This window comes from Aotus nancymaae, unplaced genomic scaffold, assembly GCF_030222135.1.
Source record: "Aotus nancymaae isolate 86718 unplaced genomic scaffold, 86718_ANA_hifiasm-v0.15.2.pri h1tg000025l, whole genome shotgun sequence".
Classification (NCBI taxonomy): domain Eukaryota; kingdom Metazoa; phylum Chordata; class Mammalia; order Primates; family Aotidae; genus Aotus; species Aotus nancymaae.
In genome coordinates this window covers 23,319,546-23,340,449 of record NW_026988438.1, presented here as the reverse complement: position 1 = coordinate 23,340,449, position 20,904 = coordinate 23,319,546, and the positions used below count along the sequence as shown (strand labels likewise).

At 38.2% G+C, this 20,904-nt stretch overlaps 1 protein-coding gene across 1 annotated transcript in view; it reads left to right on the top strand.

Annotated features, from left to right (window-relative positions):
• EPDR1 (ependymin related 1) overlaps positions 1-19,672 on the top strand; it is a 30,550-nt gene extending 10,878 nt beyond the window's left edge. The window contains 2 exon segments of the mRNA XM_012461261.2: positions 16,702-16,910; positions 18,060-19,672. Of these exon segments, the coding sequence (XP_012316684.2) occupies positions 16,702-16,910; positions 18,060-18,256 (406 nt within the window). The 3' untranslated portion in view covers positions 18,257-19,672.
• The last annotated feature ends 1,232 nt before the right edge of the window (positions 19,673-20,904 follow it).

Genomic DNA, 20,904 nt, shown 5'->3' with positions numbered 1-20,904 from the left:
CAAGCATTTATTTAGGTTCCTATTAGTATATCGAAAAGAATTTGAAGTGTTTCAGTGTTTTGTGGTCCTCTTTCATCATGCTGAATCAAGCCTCAAAAAGGTCAATTTCTGTACTTGTTAAAACACAAGAATTTTTATAGTGTGTGTGTTTGTAAAAGTTTCTAAGGAGCTTTGTCACAAGGTTTCTGTTTAAAAAAAAAGCCATTTTACTCCTTTTATTGTTCACTGCAATGTGTTTTATACCAATTTTCTTATTTACCTGAATCCTTTATTTTAATTCATGTTTCAGTCAGCTAGGGAACTTACTCAACTATTGTTTTTTTTGGAGAGGATGCTAAGGTATACTTTCAGAGATTTTCAATGTCTGAGAACATCTCCTTATTGCCACTTAAATAATGATTTTTTGGTGTATACAATTTGGGTGAAAATAGTCTTTTTGCTTAAATATGTGTATGGAATTTACAGCTTTCAAAGAGAAGTCTGATAATTTTGATTTTGTTTTAATAATTTGTTTTCTGCCCACATTTTTATAGGTTGTTTCTCTTTTCCTTGAATTTTATTAACATCTTCAGGCAAGGTGTAGTGTTGGGGGAAACTTTCATCTAATATTTCTGGAGTTTTAATGCTCTGTCTTTTCTCTTGGGTCCTTACAGAATCTCTTTCTGCTTATCTGTTCTGGTTCTCTCACATCTGTCTTCCAAATGTCTTCTTTGCTTTTTATCACTTCATATGTTTTTCCCCCTCTGAGTACTACATGAATACCTTCTAAGTCCCTGTCTGTGAGTTTTTTGTTTGTTTGTTTTTTGCCACAGTCAATCTATCTGCTTTACACTGCCATAACTGAATTTTAAACCAAAAAAAAATATATTTACTTATTTAGAGATGACATCTCACTATGTTGCCCAGGCTGGCCTCAAACTCCTGGGCTCCAGTGGTCTGCTTACCTCAGCCTCCCAAGTGTCTGGGACTACAGGCTGTTGCCACCGCACCCGCTTGCCTTTTTTATTTTGATAATGATGTTTTTCATCAGAAAACTATCCTTGTGGTCACACATTATCCCTTTTCAATTGTAAACACAGTCTATCCCAAATCCCAGTGAAAATAAGAATAGGATTTATATTTCAGAGTTTCGTTAAATATTAGCTGGAAGGGTGTGCATGAGTTTATATTTCAACATGGTGGGAATTGATCTGTTTCTGCTAAATGGCATCATGCTGCCTCTGCACTGTCCTTTCCATCCTCCTTAGAGTACCCCCTGCTATGTTGTTCTAGAAGCCACTGAGCACCATGGCAACCTGGATATCTCAGTACTAATCATGCTGTTTCTTTTCGTAGTGGTGAAACAAAAATCAGCCTGCACTTCTGTCTCATGAGAAATTTTTTATTGTCTTTCATCAGATGAAAGAGTCCTTGCCTACGCATTGCCAATATTCACCCAGATGTATTTTGAAAAAAAAAAGCTCTTCAATTTCTCAAGCACTTTTTTCATCTTTTGAACTAGAATCCAAGTTATGGAAGCCCATCACCTTACAGCTTCTTAAATGGCAAACATAATTATTCTTTGATTTTGCTTTTCCTCGGGCTGCATTCTTAATTTAATTTTCCTTTTGTTATAAGTGATTGGCAACAATGTGCACAACGAATTTGTGTCTAACACAACTTTGAAATAGTGTTTTTCTTTTTTATGTCTCATAATCATTGTAGGGTGTAACTCAAACTTAGTATACGCCAGCATAGCAAGTGGCCACAGCTCAATTCTTCCTTCTGAGAGTCAGATGGCCGGCATGCATTACTAATCTATTATAGTGAGTATTAAACAAATCCAAAGTTTGTTCAATTTTTTCCATAAAAGCCAAAGTCCTTTTGTAATCACAATATAATATTTGTCTACTCCCTTTTCTGTAATTTAATACATCTTGGATGGCCAAGCAGTTCTACATGGATGGGAAGAATCATTCCTTCTCCTTGTTGAGAGTGAGAAGGAACATGGTGTTTAAGACTTAGAATGAGTCTGGTTGACCCTATACTTGACTACAAAGTTATGCTCTGAGCCTCATTTTCTAATCTGTTAAAAAAACAAAAATGCTAATAACATGATCAACCAGTTGAATTTGCTAGTCTGTAACCTCTGCTTTGGATGTGTTCTTTTTTTTTTCCTGCCTATTCCAAATTGTGACAGAAAAACACTTCTCTCTTGACTGTTAAGGAAGCAGCCGGTCAGGTTCATCTACACCCAGGTCAGCCTCTGGTATTTCAGGTTCTAGGATTAGTCAAATCATTAGGCCCTGCTCATTCTGAGAGAGAAGGCTCTCAAAGAGTTGTTGTAAGGAATTGAGTAGATGTTATTTGTAAAGGAGTGATTTTTATTCATTTCATTAAGGATATTTAGAGCTGTAAGTGTCAGAAAATCTGACTAGCAAATGCTAAAATGTAGGAATGTTTGTTGTTTACTCCAGAATTCTTGGGATACATGTTGCTAGGTCTGATTCAACAGTTTCATCAAGGCCCCAGGCTTATCTGCATCCACTTACTCTGCCATTCTTAGCATGATGGTTCATAGTTGCCAGATTGCATGTTGACTTGTTGCCTTGTGGTTTCAAGAAGGCTGCCTCTGCTCCAAGCATTATGTCCTCTCCCAACTACAATCAAAGACAGGAAGTAAGGAGACTAGCTTCCCTAGAATAGGGACACTCCTCTGTTTTTTTTCTTTTTCCTTTGAGAGAGGAGAAGTCTCCAAAGGATTCTGTCTCATTACTGAATTTTCTTTGGATCTTCAAAACCAGAACCAGATACTTTAGCTCTAAGGGAGACTAAGAAAGTGAGTACAGTCAGCCCTCCGTATCCATAGATTCCACCAACTGCAGATGGAAAATATTCTTTTAAAAAGTTAAAAATGGCCAAGTATGGTGACTCATGCCTATAATACCAACACTTTGTGGGGCTGATGTGAGAGGATTGCTTGAGGCCAGGAGTTTAAGACCAGCTTGGGCAATATGGCAAAACTCCTTCTCTACAAAAAATACAACAAATGACCAGGTGTGGTGGCATGTGCCTGTGGTCCCAGCTACTTGGAAGGCTAAGGCCGGAAGATCGCTTGAGCCTGAGAGGCAGTAGTTGCAGTGAGCCAAAATCATGCCATTGCACTCCAGCCTGGGTGACAGAGTGAGAATCTGTCTTTAAAAAAAAAAGTTAAATATGACAATAAGAAATAATAAAAATAATAAACAGAGTATAATCACTATTAATATAGCATTTACATTGCACAGTCTAGAAATAATTTACAGTATACAGGAGAATATGCATAGGTTATATGCAAATACAAAGCCATTTTATCTAAGGAACTTGAGCACCTGTAGATTTTGGTATGGCACAGGTTATATGCAAATATTAAACCATTTTATCTAAAGGACTTGAGCATTGTAGATTTTGGAGGTCCAATCCTCCAATGGAGGTTGAGGGACTACTCAATATAATTTTCTCAACTCCATATTGAGAGACACACTAGGGAGAAGGGGTGCAAATGCCTGCTGGATCTTTCAGGAAGGGGTTCACCATAGTACTCAGAATGTTCTGTCCTTCATCCCTCTATCCTACCTGGATGAATTAGCTCTTCTTTGTTACACAGTGTAGCAATTCATATGTGTACATGTGAAATTATTTGTTTCCCTGTTAAATGTTAACTGATGACAATAAACACAAATATGAGATTTTCCTGTCATGTTTATGATGCCTTGCATTTATATAACAATTTTATATCTATTATCTCAAATTATCTTCATAAGAATGTCATAAGTTTCTAATTTTTGTCTCCCTTTCCATATGAGAATGAAAGAGATGACATTTGTGACGATACAGCTCATCAGTAGTAAACTGGGAACCTTGATTCTTTGACCCAACCTTTTTAACCTCTTACATTGTCTGTAAACCTTATGCTGAAATAAGAAAACTAGAAAGGTTTTTTCCTGCTCCTAGTAGGATAAACTTTTAGTATCTTTTCTAATGCAGAGAAATTAATGAAGCTCCACATCTAGTTAAAAATTCCAGTGTTTTTATTGGGCAGAGGTGGGGAAGTGGAACAGTTAGTAGTATCTCATAATATGAAATGGAAATTTCCTTTGATCCAGTGATCCCATTCTATAAATTGTTCATGGGGTTATAAACACAGAAAGGCAAAAGGTTTTATCTCCAATTCATGTTCAGCATCATTAATATTAACAAAACTGTAGAAATAATCTAAGTGGACATGAGTTGGGAACTAGCAAATCATGCCATATATACAAGGGAAATGTGAATCTGTTAAAACTATTGTAAGGCAATCTCACTTATGAATATTGATATAATAAGTGATGAAAAATTCCTTAATAGCAGACTATGTCCAACAGCACATTTAAAAAAGTAATACATTGTACTCAAGGGAGGTTTATTCCAGGAATACAAAGATGGGTCAGTTTTAGAAAATCCATAAACAACTACAAAAATAATCATGTGATTATAGCCTTAGTCTGGCAGAAAAGCAGTTGATAAAATTCAACAAACATTCTTGATACAATGGATTCAGTAGGAACTGATGGATGCTTCTTTAACATAGTATAATCTGTGTAGTTCTTAATTTACTTGAAACCATAGCCTTTTTTACAATAAACTCAGGAAGAAGGTAAGGATGCTCATTACCTCCATTATATTTAGTATTGTTTTGAATTTACTGACCAGTATAATCAGAGAAGACAATGTAATTAGTGGTAAGAAAAAGAAGAAATGGAAAATCATCTCTATTAATGATATGGATATAGTATACCTGGAAGACACAAAAGACCTGAACATAAAACTAATTCAGACAATAAAACTAAGGTGGCTATATATAAAATTAACATGAAAAATTAATAGCCTTCATATATACAAACAATAACCTCGCTAGAATGATGGTGTAAGATAAAGTGTCATTTAAAGCAGTGACAGTGACAACAAAAGATCAACTACTTAGAAACAAAGTTCAAGGAAATTTTCAAAACTTGTATAGGAAAAAATTTAAATGCTTCTTTTTTGGAATGATAGGATGACTCAACATCATAAAGATATCAATTGCCATGTTAATACACAGATTTAACTCAATTACAACAAATGCAAAAAAGCGGGAGTTTTTTTCAGCTAAGTTGATTCTAAATTTCTTATGGAAAAATTAAAAAGCCCGAACATAAGAAAACCTTGGAAAAGAAGGACACAATAGGAAGACCAGTAAATCTGACCAAATGTTGAAACACACTAGTAAGTCTCTGTATTTAAAAAGTGTGACAATGGTGTGTAAATAGGCAGTTCAGTGGAATAAAATAGAGTCCTGAAATAAATCCACATACATCTGGAAAGTAGGTATACAATAAGGGTGGCGTCTCAAATCACTGGGGAAAAGATGGACTTATTAATCAATGGTGTTGAAACAACTGAGAAAAGATAAAATGAATCCATATCTCACACCATACATAAAAATAAACTGCAAACAAATTAAAAATCTAACAAACAAAATAAAATGACACAGTTATAATAGAAAACATGATGCATTCCTTTATAATCTGAGAGTAGGAAACTTTCTAAATACAACAAATCCAGAAACTATAAAAGGAATTTGCCTTTTAAAAATGAAAAATCCTTTTCATTGTAGAAAAAATTTAAATAAAACCAACAAATGGCAGGGGAAAATACAGGCAATTTATATCAAGTACAAAAGGCTAATTAATTAATGATCTATAGAAAATAGAGAAGAGAAAAATAAAAAACTGATGTGCAGAGAAATGAACAGTCAGTTTATGGAAAAATAAAATCATATGATGTTTAACATATGAACACTCCACCAACTATAATGAAAGGAAGTGAATTAAAATTACACTGTTCTTTTAAAGGGGAGTGACTGACGGAGGCACATCAGAGGATTCTGAGGTGACTTATCTTTGATCTGGGCTGGAGATACCCAGATTGTTAATTTAAAAAGTTTATCAAGCTCCACATCTTAAATTCATGCAATCTATTGTACAAGGGGACTTTTACAAGTTCATAGGAAAATAGAATTTAAAGATAAAAATAAAAAATACAAATTTATTTCTTGACATAAGCTCCATCAAGTTCAATATACATTTGTAAGTGACGATACCAGCCATTTAGTCCATCCTTAACAAAGTGAGGTCCTAGAAATTTAACCAAGTCAATGCAGTCTTTTTTACACTATTAACTGAAGAAAAATTGGTACCCTATAAATATTTTTAAAGATTAGGAAACAAGAAGAAGTCAGAAGGAGCTAAATCATGACTATCAAGTGGATGATTAATGATTTCCCATCAAAAAATCTCATGGAATTGCCCTTGTTTGATGAGGGGAATGAGCAGAAACATTGTTATAGTGGAGAAAGATCTCTGGTGAAGCTTTCCTGAACATTTTTCTGCTAAAGCTTTGGCTAACGTTCTTAGAATAATCTCATAATAAGAAGATGTTATCATTCTTTGGCTTTTCAGAAAGTCAACATGCAAAATGCCTTGAGCACCCAAAAAAACTTACCATAACTTTTACTCTTGTCCAGTCTACTTTTGCTTTGACTGGGCCACTTCTACCACTTGGTAACCATTGCTTTGATTGTGCTTTGTCTTCAGAATTGTACTGGTAAAGCCATGTTTCAGCACATTTTACAATTCATAGAAGAAAAGCTTCAGGATATTGACCACTTGTATAAAATTTCCATTGAAGGGTCTGTTCTTGTCTGCAGCTGATTGGGCCACACGGTTTTAGCACCCTTGGGAGTGAAAAGCTTGCTCAACTTTAATTTTTCATTCAGAATTGTATAAGGGGAACTAATTGAGGTGTCTGTCTGTGGCGCTGGCTACTGTTTCTGCTGTTAATTGTCAGTCTTGTACAACTAGGGCACGACCAAGTTTTTTTTTCTCACAAATTGATGTGGATAAACTGCCACTGTGGGCTTAATCTTAAATATTGACTCCTACCTTTTAAAAATGAGTTATTTATTTGTAACTGCTGACTTCTTTGGAGCATTGTCCCATGAACTTTTTGCAAAACATCAGTGATTTCACCATTCTGCCACTTGAGCCTCATGAGAAATTGAGTATTTGTTCTTGCTTCAGTTTTAGCAGAATCCAGTTTTGCTCTGATAGGAGCTCTTTTCAAACTGATGTCTTATTCTTCTTAGTGCCTCAAACTAGTTCCTGTTTAGGCATGTTATAACAAGTTTTGTGAGTTTGTTTTGGTGAAAAAAAGTTGGAATCCATGCATAGTTTTTTCATAATACACATTTTCCATAAACTTTTTAAAGACCTCTCATATGGATGGTATACTTACTGAAAATGTTCTTAACAAAAACCTAATAGTCAGATACCATTTCTTACTCCTCAGATTAGCACAAATTTATGTTTGACAACTTGCTCTGTTGGCAAGAGTATAAAGAAAAAAGGCACTGTCATATAATGCTGATAGGCATGCAAAATAGTACAACCCTGTGGAGAGAAATCTGGTAATATTTAACAAAACCACAAATGCTTTCACCTTTTGACTTGGTAATTCCACATCTAGTAATTTACCCTAACCATACAACTCCAAAACAGCACAACACAGGTCATTATTTCTGTTAATATCAAAGGAATAGAAACAACTCAATGTTTATTGGTAGGAGACTGGCTAAATAAATGATGATATTTGTACATAGTAAATTTATATGGCCATAAAAAATAAGGATAGTCTCTAGGCATTAGTGGAGAATGGAGAAAACAAGATGCAGAAAGGTCTATATAGCATGCTACGTTTTCTGTAATGAAGAGTAGGAAATAAGAATTCACATATGAATTTGCTTATTTTTTGACAGACATGCAGGAAAAATAAAATGGAAGCAGTTTAAAAGTGTTATCTATAAAAAGCATGAGGAATGGTGAAGAGGAGACAGGAATGGAAGGGGAACTTGCCTCAGTATACCTTTTTATGTCATTTTGAGTTTAGAAATATGAAAATTTTTACATATTTAAATAATAAAATTAAATCAAAGAGAAAAAGTGTAAATTCCCTGAATTGAGAACAAGCTAACACAAATAAATCTAATAGTATGTCAATTTGGAAACATAACTACACAGAGAATAGACTTATTCTAAATAAATTTTTGACACAACACTGACTCTCGTTCCTAGGGAATTATATTCTAAGGATAAGAAGAATTACCATGAAATCTTAAACTTCACTTGGCAATTTTATTATTTATAATAGTTTTGAAGTTATTATTATTTCAAAATTATAGAATAAGCAAATAAATTGATATTTTTGTTAATGTTTTTAGGAAGCATGATTTTCATTTTAAGAGAAAAGATATATACAAAAAAAGGAAAAAGAAACCTGTAATGTTAATTTAAACGAAAAATATCCATATGAATTCATGAGTTTTTTTTTTTAATTGGAAACTCTGACCACTGAAAAGCATTCAAAGCAATGACATCTCAATGGCAATGAGCACATCTATTGCCCTGATGTCAGTTTCTAAATTGTTTCCCCACTAAGGGTAACTGGAGTTTTTAGAGAAAGGACTGGTTTCAGATCTGGGGCAGAGAAAGTCCAAGGTTAGCCTGTGCCACCTTGTGTCATAGAAAGTCAGGAAGCATGCAGAAGACACATACACCAACTTGAAGGAGCTCCCTCTGACCAACTTGGGCAAATTTTAGCATCAAAAGGAATAATGACTTTAATTGTTTGTCATATGTTGAATAAAAAAACTATGAGTCCAGAGTGGTACTCAATAGATTAAGATAGATGGATGTCATTTACTATAACATTGGTTCTATGATACCAACTGCCAGTGAAATAATTGATTCAGGAAATTGTTTTACCTAAAACCATTAGGTGACAGTTATTGGGTAACAGGATACTTACTAAGTATCACTCATCAATTACTTGCCAGTTGCAAAAGGAAACACCTTTATACCAGATATCTGCAGTCACCATATAACTTGGTGATGAAAGTTAGCAGCATTAGTAGTGGGAAGGTACATCACCTGTCTTCAGATATGATAAAGTCCAAAGTCTACAGCCTCACCAATGATGTGTTGTTTACAAATATCTCAGAACTCAAATTGAAAAAAGCTTTTAGACTCCATATCCAGTTCATAATGACAAAAGCTAGAGGAGCAATTTAATGACACCATAAGGAAACTGCCAAAGAAATCCACAATGTGGAATATCTGCAAACCTGCACTCTTCAAAGAGTCACTGTCATGTTGGAAAATAAAAAGATAGGAGTACTTCTCCAGATTTTTAATAGATTCATAACCAAATATCATGCTTGAACTTTAATTAGGCTCTGATTCGAAAAACCAGCTTTAACATGTGTTTGGTGGTCCAGTTGAATATGGAGCAGATATCAGGGGATGAATTTTTATTTCTAAGATATAATGCTATTGTGACCATATGGCAAAAGCTCTTGTTTTAAGAAAATGCTTAGAAAAATAGAAAAAAATACAGTAAAATATAGTGAATTGTTGAGCCTAGGAGGCAGACCTAACAGTGGTTTTGTACTAGTTCTTCAACTGTTCTGCTTACGTATAATAAAAATTAGGAAAAATTATTTCATAGATATATCTTTTTACTTAGAAGATTATCAAGGACAAATTGTTGAATTCAAAATGCATGGTTGGAAAATAAATACATAATATGCACTCATTTGCATAAAATGTATATAGCACATATTGAAAAATCGATGCAATATTTATACACCTATATTTTTAGCAGCATTTTTCACAATAGCCAAAAGTTAGGAAACACACAGAAATCCATCAGTGGATGGGTGGATAACTGAAATATGGTATATACATACAGTGGATGTTATTCAACCTTAAAAAGAAAGGAAATGCCAACACATGCTACAGACAGATAAATCTGAAGATATTATATTAACTGAAAAGAACAAATATTGTGTGATTCCACTTAATGAGGTAGGTAGAGTAGCCAAACTCATAGAGGTTGGCAGTAGAACAGTGGTTGCCAGAAGTTGGGGAGAGGGAAGAATGGGTTATTATTGTTTAATGGGTATAGAGTTTCAATTTTGCAACAGTTCTGGAGACTGATATACCACAATATGAATATATTTAGCATTATTGAACTGTATTTAAAAATGGCTAAGAGGTACATTTTTGTCATGTGTATCTTGCCACAATTAAAAAATAAAAAATTTAAATATAAAAATTAGTATGTACATAAAGATATATTTAGAAGAATATACATCCAGATACATGTACAGAGCTATTATTTCTGTAAGTTAGAGTTTCTGGGCAATTTTTGCTTCCCTTTCCATTTCTAGATTGTTTTAATTTTTTTATGCTGATCATGAATTCGTTTTACTAAAAAAAAAAAAAACTATTTTCAGAAGAAAAACTTCCCTAGATTTTCGGTGTTTCAGAAAATATGGTGATTAGAGAGAGAGCCTACTTTTTAGGGAAATGGATTTGGAGGAGACAATGGAAATTGTCAATGTAGCCTGAGAATTTTAGTAAAAGCAACAAAAATCCTTTGTCCCATATGGTGAGAAGCAAAACAGGCCGCTGGCCCGTCCTGTGTGTTGTGGTTGCCTTGGAGAGCTTGGCCTTCTGACCCCTTGGTGGGGCCTAGCCAACCTGACTTTGCTCACAGCTGAGGCTCAGCGGCAGCAGAGTCTCTGTGGGAACTCGCCTGCCCCTCCCAGGGAACTGTGCTTTGCTTGGTGCCTGGCCAGCAAGAAGGGCGAAGTTTGCCTGCTGTTGTTGACATGGACTGGTCTGCCTCCCTGTCCTGCACACCAATTCCAGCATTTCACCTTGCTTTACTGTGCCCCGGGGGGCCGTTGGTGCCTCTCATCTCACATTGCCTCCATGGCAGAGCCAGGCTTTGATCTCACCTCCCGGAATCCGGTTCCTCTCAAAGTCTATTAATCCCTTGGGTTCTTGGGTTATTCCCGTACAGCATCCCCACTCTGATTACTCATCTAAATCATGGCTGGTCTCTGTATTTTGACCTTTGGTCCCTGTCAGGCTGCAGGCCCTGAATTCTATTTGTGATGGAGAGACTTAACGTCCTAAATAGTAATATGTTAAGATAAACAGACACACCACTACAGTATCATTAAAATCTTCTTTTCTAAAATTTGTCATAGAGCAGTACTAGCATTTATATCCACATGGGATTTTGAAAACAAATGAATTGCATAGTTCTATTTTGTTTTTCATTAAATTATTATTTTCAGTTTTACTTAAGGTACAGTCAGCATAACCTCAATATCAGATGAAACCTACTTCTTTAAAAAATAAATATTTTGAAAACATAGAAAAGTGCAGAGAATACCAAAACAAACACCTGTGTTCAGACCACCCAGATTTAACAAATGTTAACATTTTGTAGTGATTGTTCTGGGTCTAGAATTCTCATTTTAACATTAAATTTTACTTCTGTATGTGGGCAGATCTGGCCTCAGGGAAACAGTGAAGCTGTGAGGGTTCCCTCCCTGCTGTCCTCTGCCCTTCTGTTGCATGTGACTAAACAGGCATCTGTGGCCCTTGATCCCACACGGGGCCATGCCGGGCCTTTCCCGGCACAGCTGTGCTGGTAGCTGCTTCCCAGGGCTCTCCACGGAGTGCCAGAGTCCTCAATTCTATCATTTCTGATAGAGTTCTCAATATCAGAAATGATAGAATTGAGTAGCATAAAAAGCTGCAAGCCAAAAAAGTAAGGTTTATTAGAACAAAGGAAGCTTATTGTAACTCTGTAAGTGGGGAATGCTCCAAGCATCTCAGGAAAAAGTGCATCCAGGAAATGAACAGCTGTTGGAATCCCAGTTTGCTAGTGCTTTTCTCTGCTTCATTCTTTAATCCTGTTTGCATGTTGGAAAATAGCCTCCTTCAGCTTCTAAATCTACATATATTATGTCCAGCCCACGTAAGAGGCTGACTGTTAGAGCTTGGTTGCAATGGCTCAGGTCCAGAGAAAATAATCTCATTGTCTCATCTCTGGTCTAGTAAGCTCTGGTATGGGAAGCAACTATGAGGCTAGAATGGCATGTATGACAAATATGAGGCTAGGATGACCGTATTAGTCTGTTCTTACGCTGCTAATAAAGACATACTTGAGACTGGGTAATTTATAGAGGAGAGGTTTAATGGACTCACAGTTCAGCATGGCTGGGGAGGCCTCACAATCATGGCGGAAGATGAAAGAAGAGCAGAGGGACTTCTTACATTGTGGCAGGCAAGAGAGAGGTCATGCAGGGGAATTGCCATTTATAAAACCATCAGATCTTATGAGACTTCTTTACTACCAGGAGAAAAGCATGGAAAGACCTGCCCCCATGATTCAATTCCCTCCCCCAGGTCCCTCCCATGACATGGGAATTATGAGAGCTACAATTTAAGATGAGATTTGGGTGGGGACACAGCCAAACTATATTAATGACACTTCTGTGATCCTGTGGATTTGGGGGATGAGGGAAATAGCCTCCAGAAGGAAACCCCCTCTCCCGCACATGGCTGCATATTCTCCAGGGAACAATCATTGCAGTCTGAGAAGCATGCAACTGGGGTATCAGCAAAAGCTAAGATTGCCTTTGTAGGCCAGATGCCTAGCACTAGGGTGGGCACAAGATGTTGCTAGTGGTGAGGAGAACAATGAAGACAACTTGTTTTTTGGGGTGGCCCACTTGTCATTAAAAGTATCATAGAACAGGATTTGTGTATGGACCACAATTCCCATATTTACAAATGAACAATGCTCTAAGAGTTGGGTTAATGGTTCCTGTGTTGCTTCAGTCAGTGCTTAGGCTCTGTTGTGCCAGTGACTTAGCTGGTCATGAGAAAACAGTGGCAATCCAACCCCAAACTTTTTCAAAGGGCTAACAGTTCTATGTTGACCCTGCATGCATATTAGAAAAAAATTAGCTCTATTTTTGAGCAATATCTCATAAAATGCACACTTACATTTCTTTCTATATTCATTCTCACTTCTAAAGGTATATATCTGGGTTATCTTTTAACCCTCGTAAGCCTTTTCAAATCTTTTCTGAAATAAGCAAGTTACATATAAATGTGTAAAATGAGGTCATGTTTATATTTCCATACTATCTCATAGAAACCTGAAGGATATGACTGTTAATAATACAATGATATGCTTCATAATGACATTTCACTCAATGAAGAATCACATATACAATGGTCGTCCCATGAGATTACAGTGGAGCTGAAAACTTTCTATTGCCTAGTGACCTGATAGCCATAGTATGTGGTAACACAATGCATTACTCACATGTTTGGAGTGATGGTGAGGTAAACAAACCTACTGTGCTGCCAGTTGTATACAATTCTAGCATATAAGTAATTACTATATTATACTTTTTTTTCTTCAAATTTTATTTTAAGTCAGAGGTACATGTGCAGGATGTGCAAATTTGTTACACAGGTGAACGTGTGCCATAGTGTTTTGCTGCACACATCATACCATCACCAAGGTATGAAGCCCAACATCCATTAGCTATTCTTCCTGATGCTCTCCCTCCCCACAAGCTCCACTGACAGGCCCCAGTGTGTTGTTCCCCCTATACGTCCATTTGTTCTTATCATTCAGCTCCCACTTATAAGAAAGAACATGTGGTATTTGCTTTTCTGTTTCTGCATGAGTTTGCTGATAATAGTGGCTTCCAACTCTATCCATGTCCCTGCAAAGGACATGATATTGTTCCTTTTTATGGCTGCATAGCATTCCATGGTGTATATGTACCACATTTTCTTTATCCACATTTTCAGTCTATCATTGGTGGACATTTAGGTTGATTCCATGTCTTCGCTATTGTGAATAGTGCTGCAATGAACATAGGCATGAATGTTTATTTAGAATAGAATGATTTATATTCCTTGGGATATATATACACTGTAATGGGATTGCTGGGTCAATGGTATTTCTGGTTCTAGGTCTTTAAGGAATTGCCACACTGTCTTCTACAATGGTTGAACTAATTTACCAACAGTGTAAAAGTGTTCCTTTTTCTTCACAATCTCGCCAGCATCTGTTGTTTTTTGACCTTTTAATTATAGCCATTCTGACTGGGATGAGATGGTATCTCTTTGTGATTTTGATGTGCATTTCGCTAATGATCAGTGATGTTGAGCTTTCTTTCATATGTTTGTTGGCCACATGTATGTAAATACTGTAATTTTATCATTATTTTAGAGTGTGCTCCCACTTACATAAAAGGTAACTGTGAAACTGCCTCAGGGAGATCCTTCAGGAGGTATCCGGAAGAAAACGTTATTATCATAGGAGATGACAGCTCCATGCATGTTACTGGCCCTGAAGGCCTTCCAATGGGACAAGATGTGGAAGTGAGAGAGGGTGACACTGATGATCCTAACCCTGTGTAGGCCTAGCTTAACTGTGCTGGTGTCTTAGTTTTTAACACAAAAGTTTTTTAAAAATAAAATAAATTCTAAAATAGAAAAAAAGCTTATTGAATAAGGACATAAAGCAAGAAAATCTTTTGTATAGCTGTGCACTGTGTGTTTTAAGCTGTGTTACTACAGAAGAGTCAAAAAGTTAAAAAAATCGAAATGTATATAAAGTTAAAAAGTTACAGGAAGTTAAAATTATGTATTATTGAAGAAAGGAAAATATTTTTAATGACTCTAGTGCAGCCTAAGTTACAATGTTTATAAAATCTACAGTAGTGTATAGTGATGTCCCGGGCCTGCACATTCTCTTGCCACTCGCCCACTCACTCATCTATCTGGAGCAACTTCCAGTCCTGCAAACTCCTTTGCAAGTACCCTAGACATGCGTACCATTTTTTATCTTTTATCCCATATTTTTACGGCACCTTTTCTATGTTTAGATAGACAAAAGCTTACCATTGTCTTACAGTTGCCTCCAGTATTAAGCGCAGTCACATGTGGTACAGCAGGAGCAGTAGACCATACCATATAGCCCTGGTGCATAGTAGGCTGCACCATCCTGGTTTACGTAAGTGCACTCTATGATGTTCGTGCAACAATGAAACGGCCTAACGATGCATTTCTCAGAACACAACCCTATCGTGAAGTGATGCACAACTGTGTTTTGACTATAAAGACAGTAACCACTTATAACATTTTTTTTCTGAAAGAAATACTTTTTAAGCTCGGACTTGGGATGGAGAGCACACGTCCTTCCTGGAGGCTCCTCTAGTGCATTAGGTCTCACAAACCACAGATAAGTTGTTGGCTGTTTTTATTCGCTGATGAAAAGCCACCTCTCTAGGCTCTTCAGCCCTCAAATGTTGCAGATATCACTTTCTGAAGTCAGAGCTGCAAGACCCACTTTGCTTAACCAGCAGCTGTGGCCTGAGTTTTGGATTGACAGTGAAATGCGTAGAAACATAGCAGGCTTCCCCCAACGCCAAGATGTCTCAGCTTTAAGGAAGATATGGGACTGATGCCCACACTGCATGGTTGGTGATCCCTGGGCTCAGCCTTGGAACATCTCCATCACTCCCCAGGAAGGGTGAGCAGATGGTCACGAGAGGAGGCAGAGAGCATGGAGACAAACTCAGCTGAGGGAGCCATTTGCTCTGGGGTCGCCTCAGCTTTTGTCCTGGCTCATCTCCACCCCTGCAGGGTATATGGGCTGCACCCTTACTGGATCAGCTATGTGCATCAAAGCCCCTTACTCATAAGGGCTCGGCAGTGAAGGCAGTGAAGCACAGGCACTTGGTCCGTCCAGTCCTCAGTGCGTTCTTGCCCTATATTCAGTATACCCCCATAATTCCTTGACTGAGTGCTGCAAGAAAAACTACAGCAAACAAAAGTCCCCCTATGTCCCTGTGGCTAAACAATGAGAACACATGGACACAGGGAGAGGAACATCACACACCAGGGACTGTCGGGAGGTGGAGGGCTAGGGAGGGATAGCATTAGGAGAAATATCTAATGTAGATGACAGAGTGATGCATGCAGCCCACCACCATGGCATGTGTATAGCTATGTAACAAACCTGCATGTTCTGAACATGTACGCCAGAACTTAAAGTACAGTAAAATAAATAAATAAAAATTCAAAAGAAAAAAAAGTCACAAACCAGCTGTTCAGCCAGGGCCACGTCTTCCCCATGTTTGCATCCTAAGCACAAGGTCTGACATACACTAGGTCCTCAGTCAAAATCTGTCCAGTGAATATACACTTTTGACCTTTTTTTTTTTTTTTTTTTTTTTTGGTGGGGGACAGGGTATCATCCAGGCTGTATGTAGTACAGTGGCATGATCATGGCTCACTGCAGTTTTGACCTCCCAGGCTCAAGTGATTCTTTTACCTCAGCCTCCCGAGTAGCTGGGACTACAGTTGTGCACCGCCATGTCCGGCTAATTTTTTAAATTTTTTTCTAGAGACTGGGGTCTCACTATGTTGCCCAGGCTGGTCTCAAACTTCTGGGCTCAAATCATACTCCCTCCTCAGCCTCCCAAAGTGCTGGGATTACAGGCACGGGCCATCAAGCTCAGCTTGGCCTCTGAATTTTAATTATTTCATATTCAGTTTGTCTCATGTGTCTGGTGTTCATAAATGTTAAGTGATTGCCTAGCAAGTAATTTCTTTCTACTTTAAAAGTAATATCTATCAGGGTCTTTGTGCTGTTAAAAGGCACGATGATTGCAACATGAAGTCCTAAACTATTTTCTTTCAATCTGTGTTTCAGATTATTTGAATATATTTTGCTGTATAAGGATGGAGTGATGTTTCAGATTGAGCAAGCCACCAAGCAGTGCTCGAAGATGACTCTGACAGAGCCCTGGGATCCTCTTGACATTCCTCAGAACTCCACCTTTGAAGACCAGTACTCCATCGGGGGACCCCAGGAGCAGATCACAGTCCAGGAGTGATCAGACAGAAAGTCAGCTAGATCCTGTAAGGGCTCAAAGGATCTAAGCATTGTATTCAGGATGCATGATGGGTGAAAAGGTTTAAGTCCTTTAAGGAAGGTAGTCTTTAGGGAAATATCAGCTCAATCAAAATTTTTTTAAAGCCCCCAGTTAGGTCTGCATGTTACTTTGTTCATTACATGGCAATGGGATCTAAGCTTCATATTTGAAATACCTCAGCCTTCTAGTGCCACCTGCACCTCTCCGCCACTTTGGCTCCTGTGGACTTAGCCTGATTTTGACATTTTATGGTCACCCCCAGGTCTGTGACATGGAAGGCATTTGTCTAAGGCACACATTTGAATCAAGCGCCTCCTTTTTTTTCCCCGGCTTCCTAAAGTGGCAGAGGTCAAATCTACTCCCATCATTATGAGTGGGCAAACCAGCCTGCTTCTATGTGAAACCATTCTCTGTCCTGCTGCTGATATATGCCTATCCCAAGACAGTTTTAACCACACAGGCATGCATGCTGTGGAACACAGTATGGCAGTTTCTCAAAAAATTAAAGATAAAACTGCCATATGACCCAGCAACTCCACTTCTGTATATATACCCCAAAGAATTGAATGCAGGGACTCAAACAAGATATCTGTACACCCATGTTTACAGCAGCATTATTCACAATCACTGAAACGTGGAAACCCAAATGTTCATCAGCAGATAAATGGATAAACAAAATGTGGTATATTCAAACAATGGAATATTATTCAGCCTTAAAAAGGAAGGAAACACCAGTACATGTTACAACCTGACTAAACCTTGAGGACATTATGTTAAGAGAAACAATGCAGGCAGAAAACAACAAATGCTGTATGTATGATTCCACTTATATAAGTTATATAGAGTCTTCAAATTCATACAGACGAAAATCGAATGGTGGTTTCCGGGAGCTGGGAGAGGAGGAATGGGAAGTTAGTGTTTAATGGAGACAGAGTTTCAGTTTGTGAAGATGAAAAAAATTCTGGAGATGGATGATGCTGATGGTTGTTCAACAAATGTGAATGTGCTCAAGGCCACCAAACACTTATAAATGGTAAAATAGTAAAGTTTATGTTATGTACATTTACCACCGTAAGAAAAATATGAACTTTTTGCCTGTTTCTTTATTAAAAAGTCAACTATTTTCCTCTTATAGATGAAACCTGGATTGGCATCTATACAGTCAAGGATTGCTATCCTGTCCAGGAAACCTTTACCAAAAACTACAGTGTGATATTGTCTACGCGGTTTTTTGACATCCAGCTGGGTATTAAAGACCCCTCAGTGTTTACCCCTCCAAGCACATGCCAGATGGCCCAACTGGAGAAGATGAGTGAAGACTGCTCCTGGTGAGCCTGCACGTAGGGAAGGGGCAGCGTCGGATGTCAGCCGCCTGTGGCCCCAGCTGGAGATGGATATGAGACTAGTCAAGATGAGAATCCTAACTGGAGAGAAATGTAATTTTAGGAAGATGCACATTGATATGAGGTTTTTGATATGTCTGATTTTGACTACTTAAGCTATGTTTACAGAAGAAAATTGAATGGCGAGGGTTTGGCTGAATGAGCTGACCAGATGGCTAATATGGACACTAGGTATTTCTATTGCCTGTTTGGGGCTGGCTTTCTGTGTGTACAGGTATATACACATGGAGGGGTCAGTAAGAGCAGTTTGCCTTAGCAGAGAGTATTTATTATTGACATTGTTCAGACTTGGTGGTGATAATAAAAAGCAGAGTTATTTTGGTCAATTTTGTTATTAATTCTTAAATTCCCTGCAGAGAATGCCCACCAAGGTGGGCACTGCTCCCACTGACCCCCACCCTACCCTGCCCCTGCACTTCCTTGGCTGCCAAAAAAATGATACCTTAAATCCCTTCCAGACTTAAGAATTTTATGGCATGACCTAATTGATATAAACGTTTGGAAGGAAATGACAGGCTGAAATAGGAAATAATTATTTCTCTAAAGAAACATTTTAAGCAAGATGGTTTAGAGAATCCTAATGTCTACACTGGTAAAACGCAAGCCATGTATGCTTTTTTTTTTTTCTATGCAAGAGTATTGATGTATGTGCTGAATCTTCACAGACTTGTCAGTATACAGGCAGTATTCTAAAATAGCACTGAATTGGGCCTTAGGAGACTATTGTCTCCTAAACCCAGGACTAGAATTCCCTTGTGCTCTCACTCCTTTGGTCATTAAATGCACTGGGCTTGCCCTCACTTTGGCCTTTCTAGGACACTGCTTCACAACCTCTGTGTGTTTCTGACTTTGGCATCTCCTTCCAGGTCAGCTCATTCACAAGAGCGGCTCCCAAGCCTGGATGAGTTGCACCTTGCATCTTGAGCATGCATTTCTCACAATAATTATTAAGCTGTGTGATCGTTTCTGCTTCCAGGACACTGTCATCCATTATCCTGGCTGTGAGCTCCTTGGGTATGAGTACCTTGTACTGTTTACTTTTATATCCCTAGCACCAAGCAAGTGCCTGGCACATGATCAGTGCCCTAAGTATTTGTAGAGTAAAGAATGTCAGCCTCTCTGGTCCCTAGTTTCCTTATGTGTTAAATGAGGTTGGGTTTGTCAATAGCTAGGGAGAGACTTTCAGTAATAAAATTTACTCTTCTAGATTATTCTACTGTTATGTTTTATCTCCCCATTTATCTTTTACAGTTACCAGGAGAAATGTGTGACACCTATATTACAACAAAAACAATCTTACTACTCACAGTTTATCTATAATAAACAAATTTAATTGCATTTTAAAGCATTTTTTGATATTATTGCTTTTGTAATAAATATGGATAATCTTGGTTATAAGGGAGTTAAAACCATGCTCTAATAAATAAATAAAGTGCTTCATGTGACAAAACCAAACTTGTTATCTTCTCTCAAAAGCCTGCCCTCCCCCTTTCCTTCCCTAAACTCCAGTTTCCAGTTGCCAAGGCTGGTAGCTTCCAAGTCATTCTTGACCCATTCCTCACTGGCAGTCAGTATCTCGAGTCCCATCAAAATAGCTCTTAAAGCTCCTGTCTCACCCCCTCAGCCACTACCCAGCTCTGGGCTCTTAACATTGTTGGCTGTTGCAGAATCTTCACACCCTGTCCTTGCCCTGATCTTTTTTTTTCTAGAAGCCATCCTGTGTTCATTCATTCACTCATTCACTCAGTCAGCCAATCACAAGCCAGTACTAAGTACCTGCTCCCTCCAGTATCCATGCAGGTTCCCAGGGGATTGTGAAGCCCCAGCCATGCAGACAGGGAAGAGTTTCACAGCTGCATTCCAGGTGGCGTAGCCTGGTAACTAACGCCTTTGTGACTGTGTTTGCCCCACTTCCTGTCTCTCCAACCACAGAAAGATCCTCTCCTCTCCTCTCCAAGCTGCACATCCCACGCTTAGCCCTGGGACTTTGTCTTTGCCCATTGCAGGCCACAACCCTACTCCGAGAGAGAAGGAAACTCCTTTTATTTTATGCAAGCCCATGCAAAGTTGGTAGCCTTTTGTTTTTCAGTTGGCCTGTTTGAGTTGTTAAGCCACTGCACAGAAAGGAGTAAAAAGTCCAGAAGGATTTGACATCTGGTGAGGACCGCTACATGGATCTGATGGTGCCCTGACTCTGTGGTTCTTCACTACTTACAAGTAAAGTGGAGACCCCATAGCATGGTGGACAGACCCCTTTTCCTCAGGCTCCTGACTTTCCAGCCTCACTCCTTGGTACAGTTTCTTCTTTCCCTAAATGCCCAAAGGGCTTGAGAAGTAATGACTGGGTCACCTCTCGGTTCTTACTCTGCAGTCTTAGGTAAAAACTTCCTAGTAGCCACCAGAGTCACAACGAAGAAGGTTATTAAACAAGGTATGGACTTATTACCCATTAATGAAGTGCTGCATCCCAGTGCCTCACTTGTCCGCAGAGGTGGTATCACTGATGGTGGACTGAGCCAGTGTTGGGTACCACTTTCTGGATATCCTGCCTCATATGTCTCTGAGCCTTTATGCTGC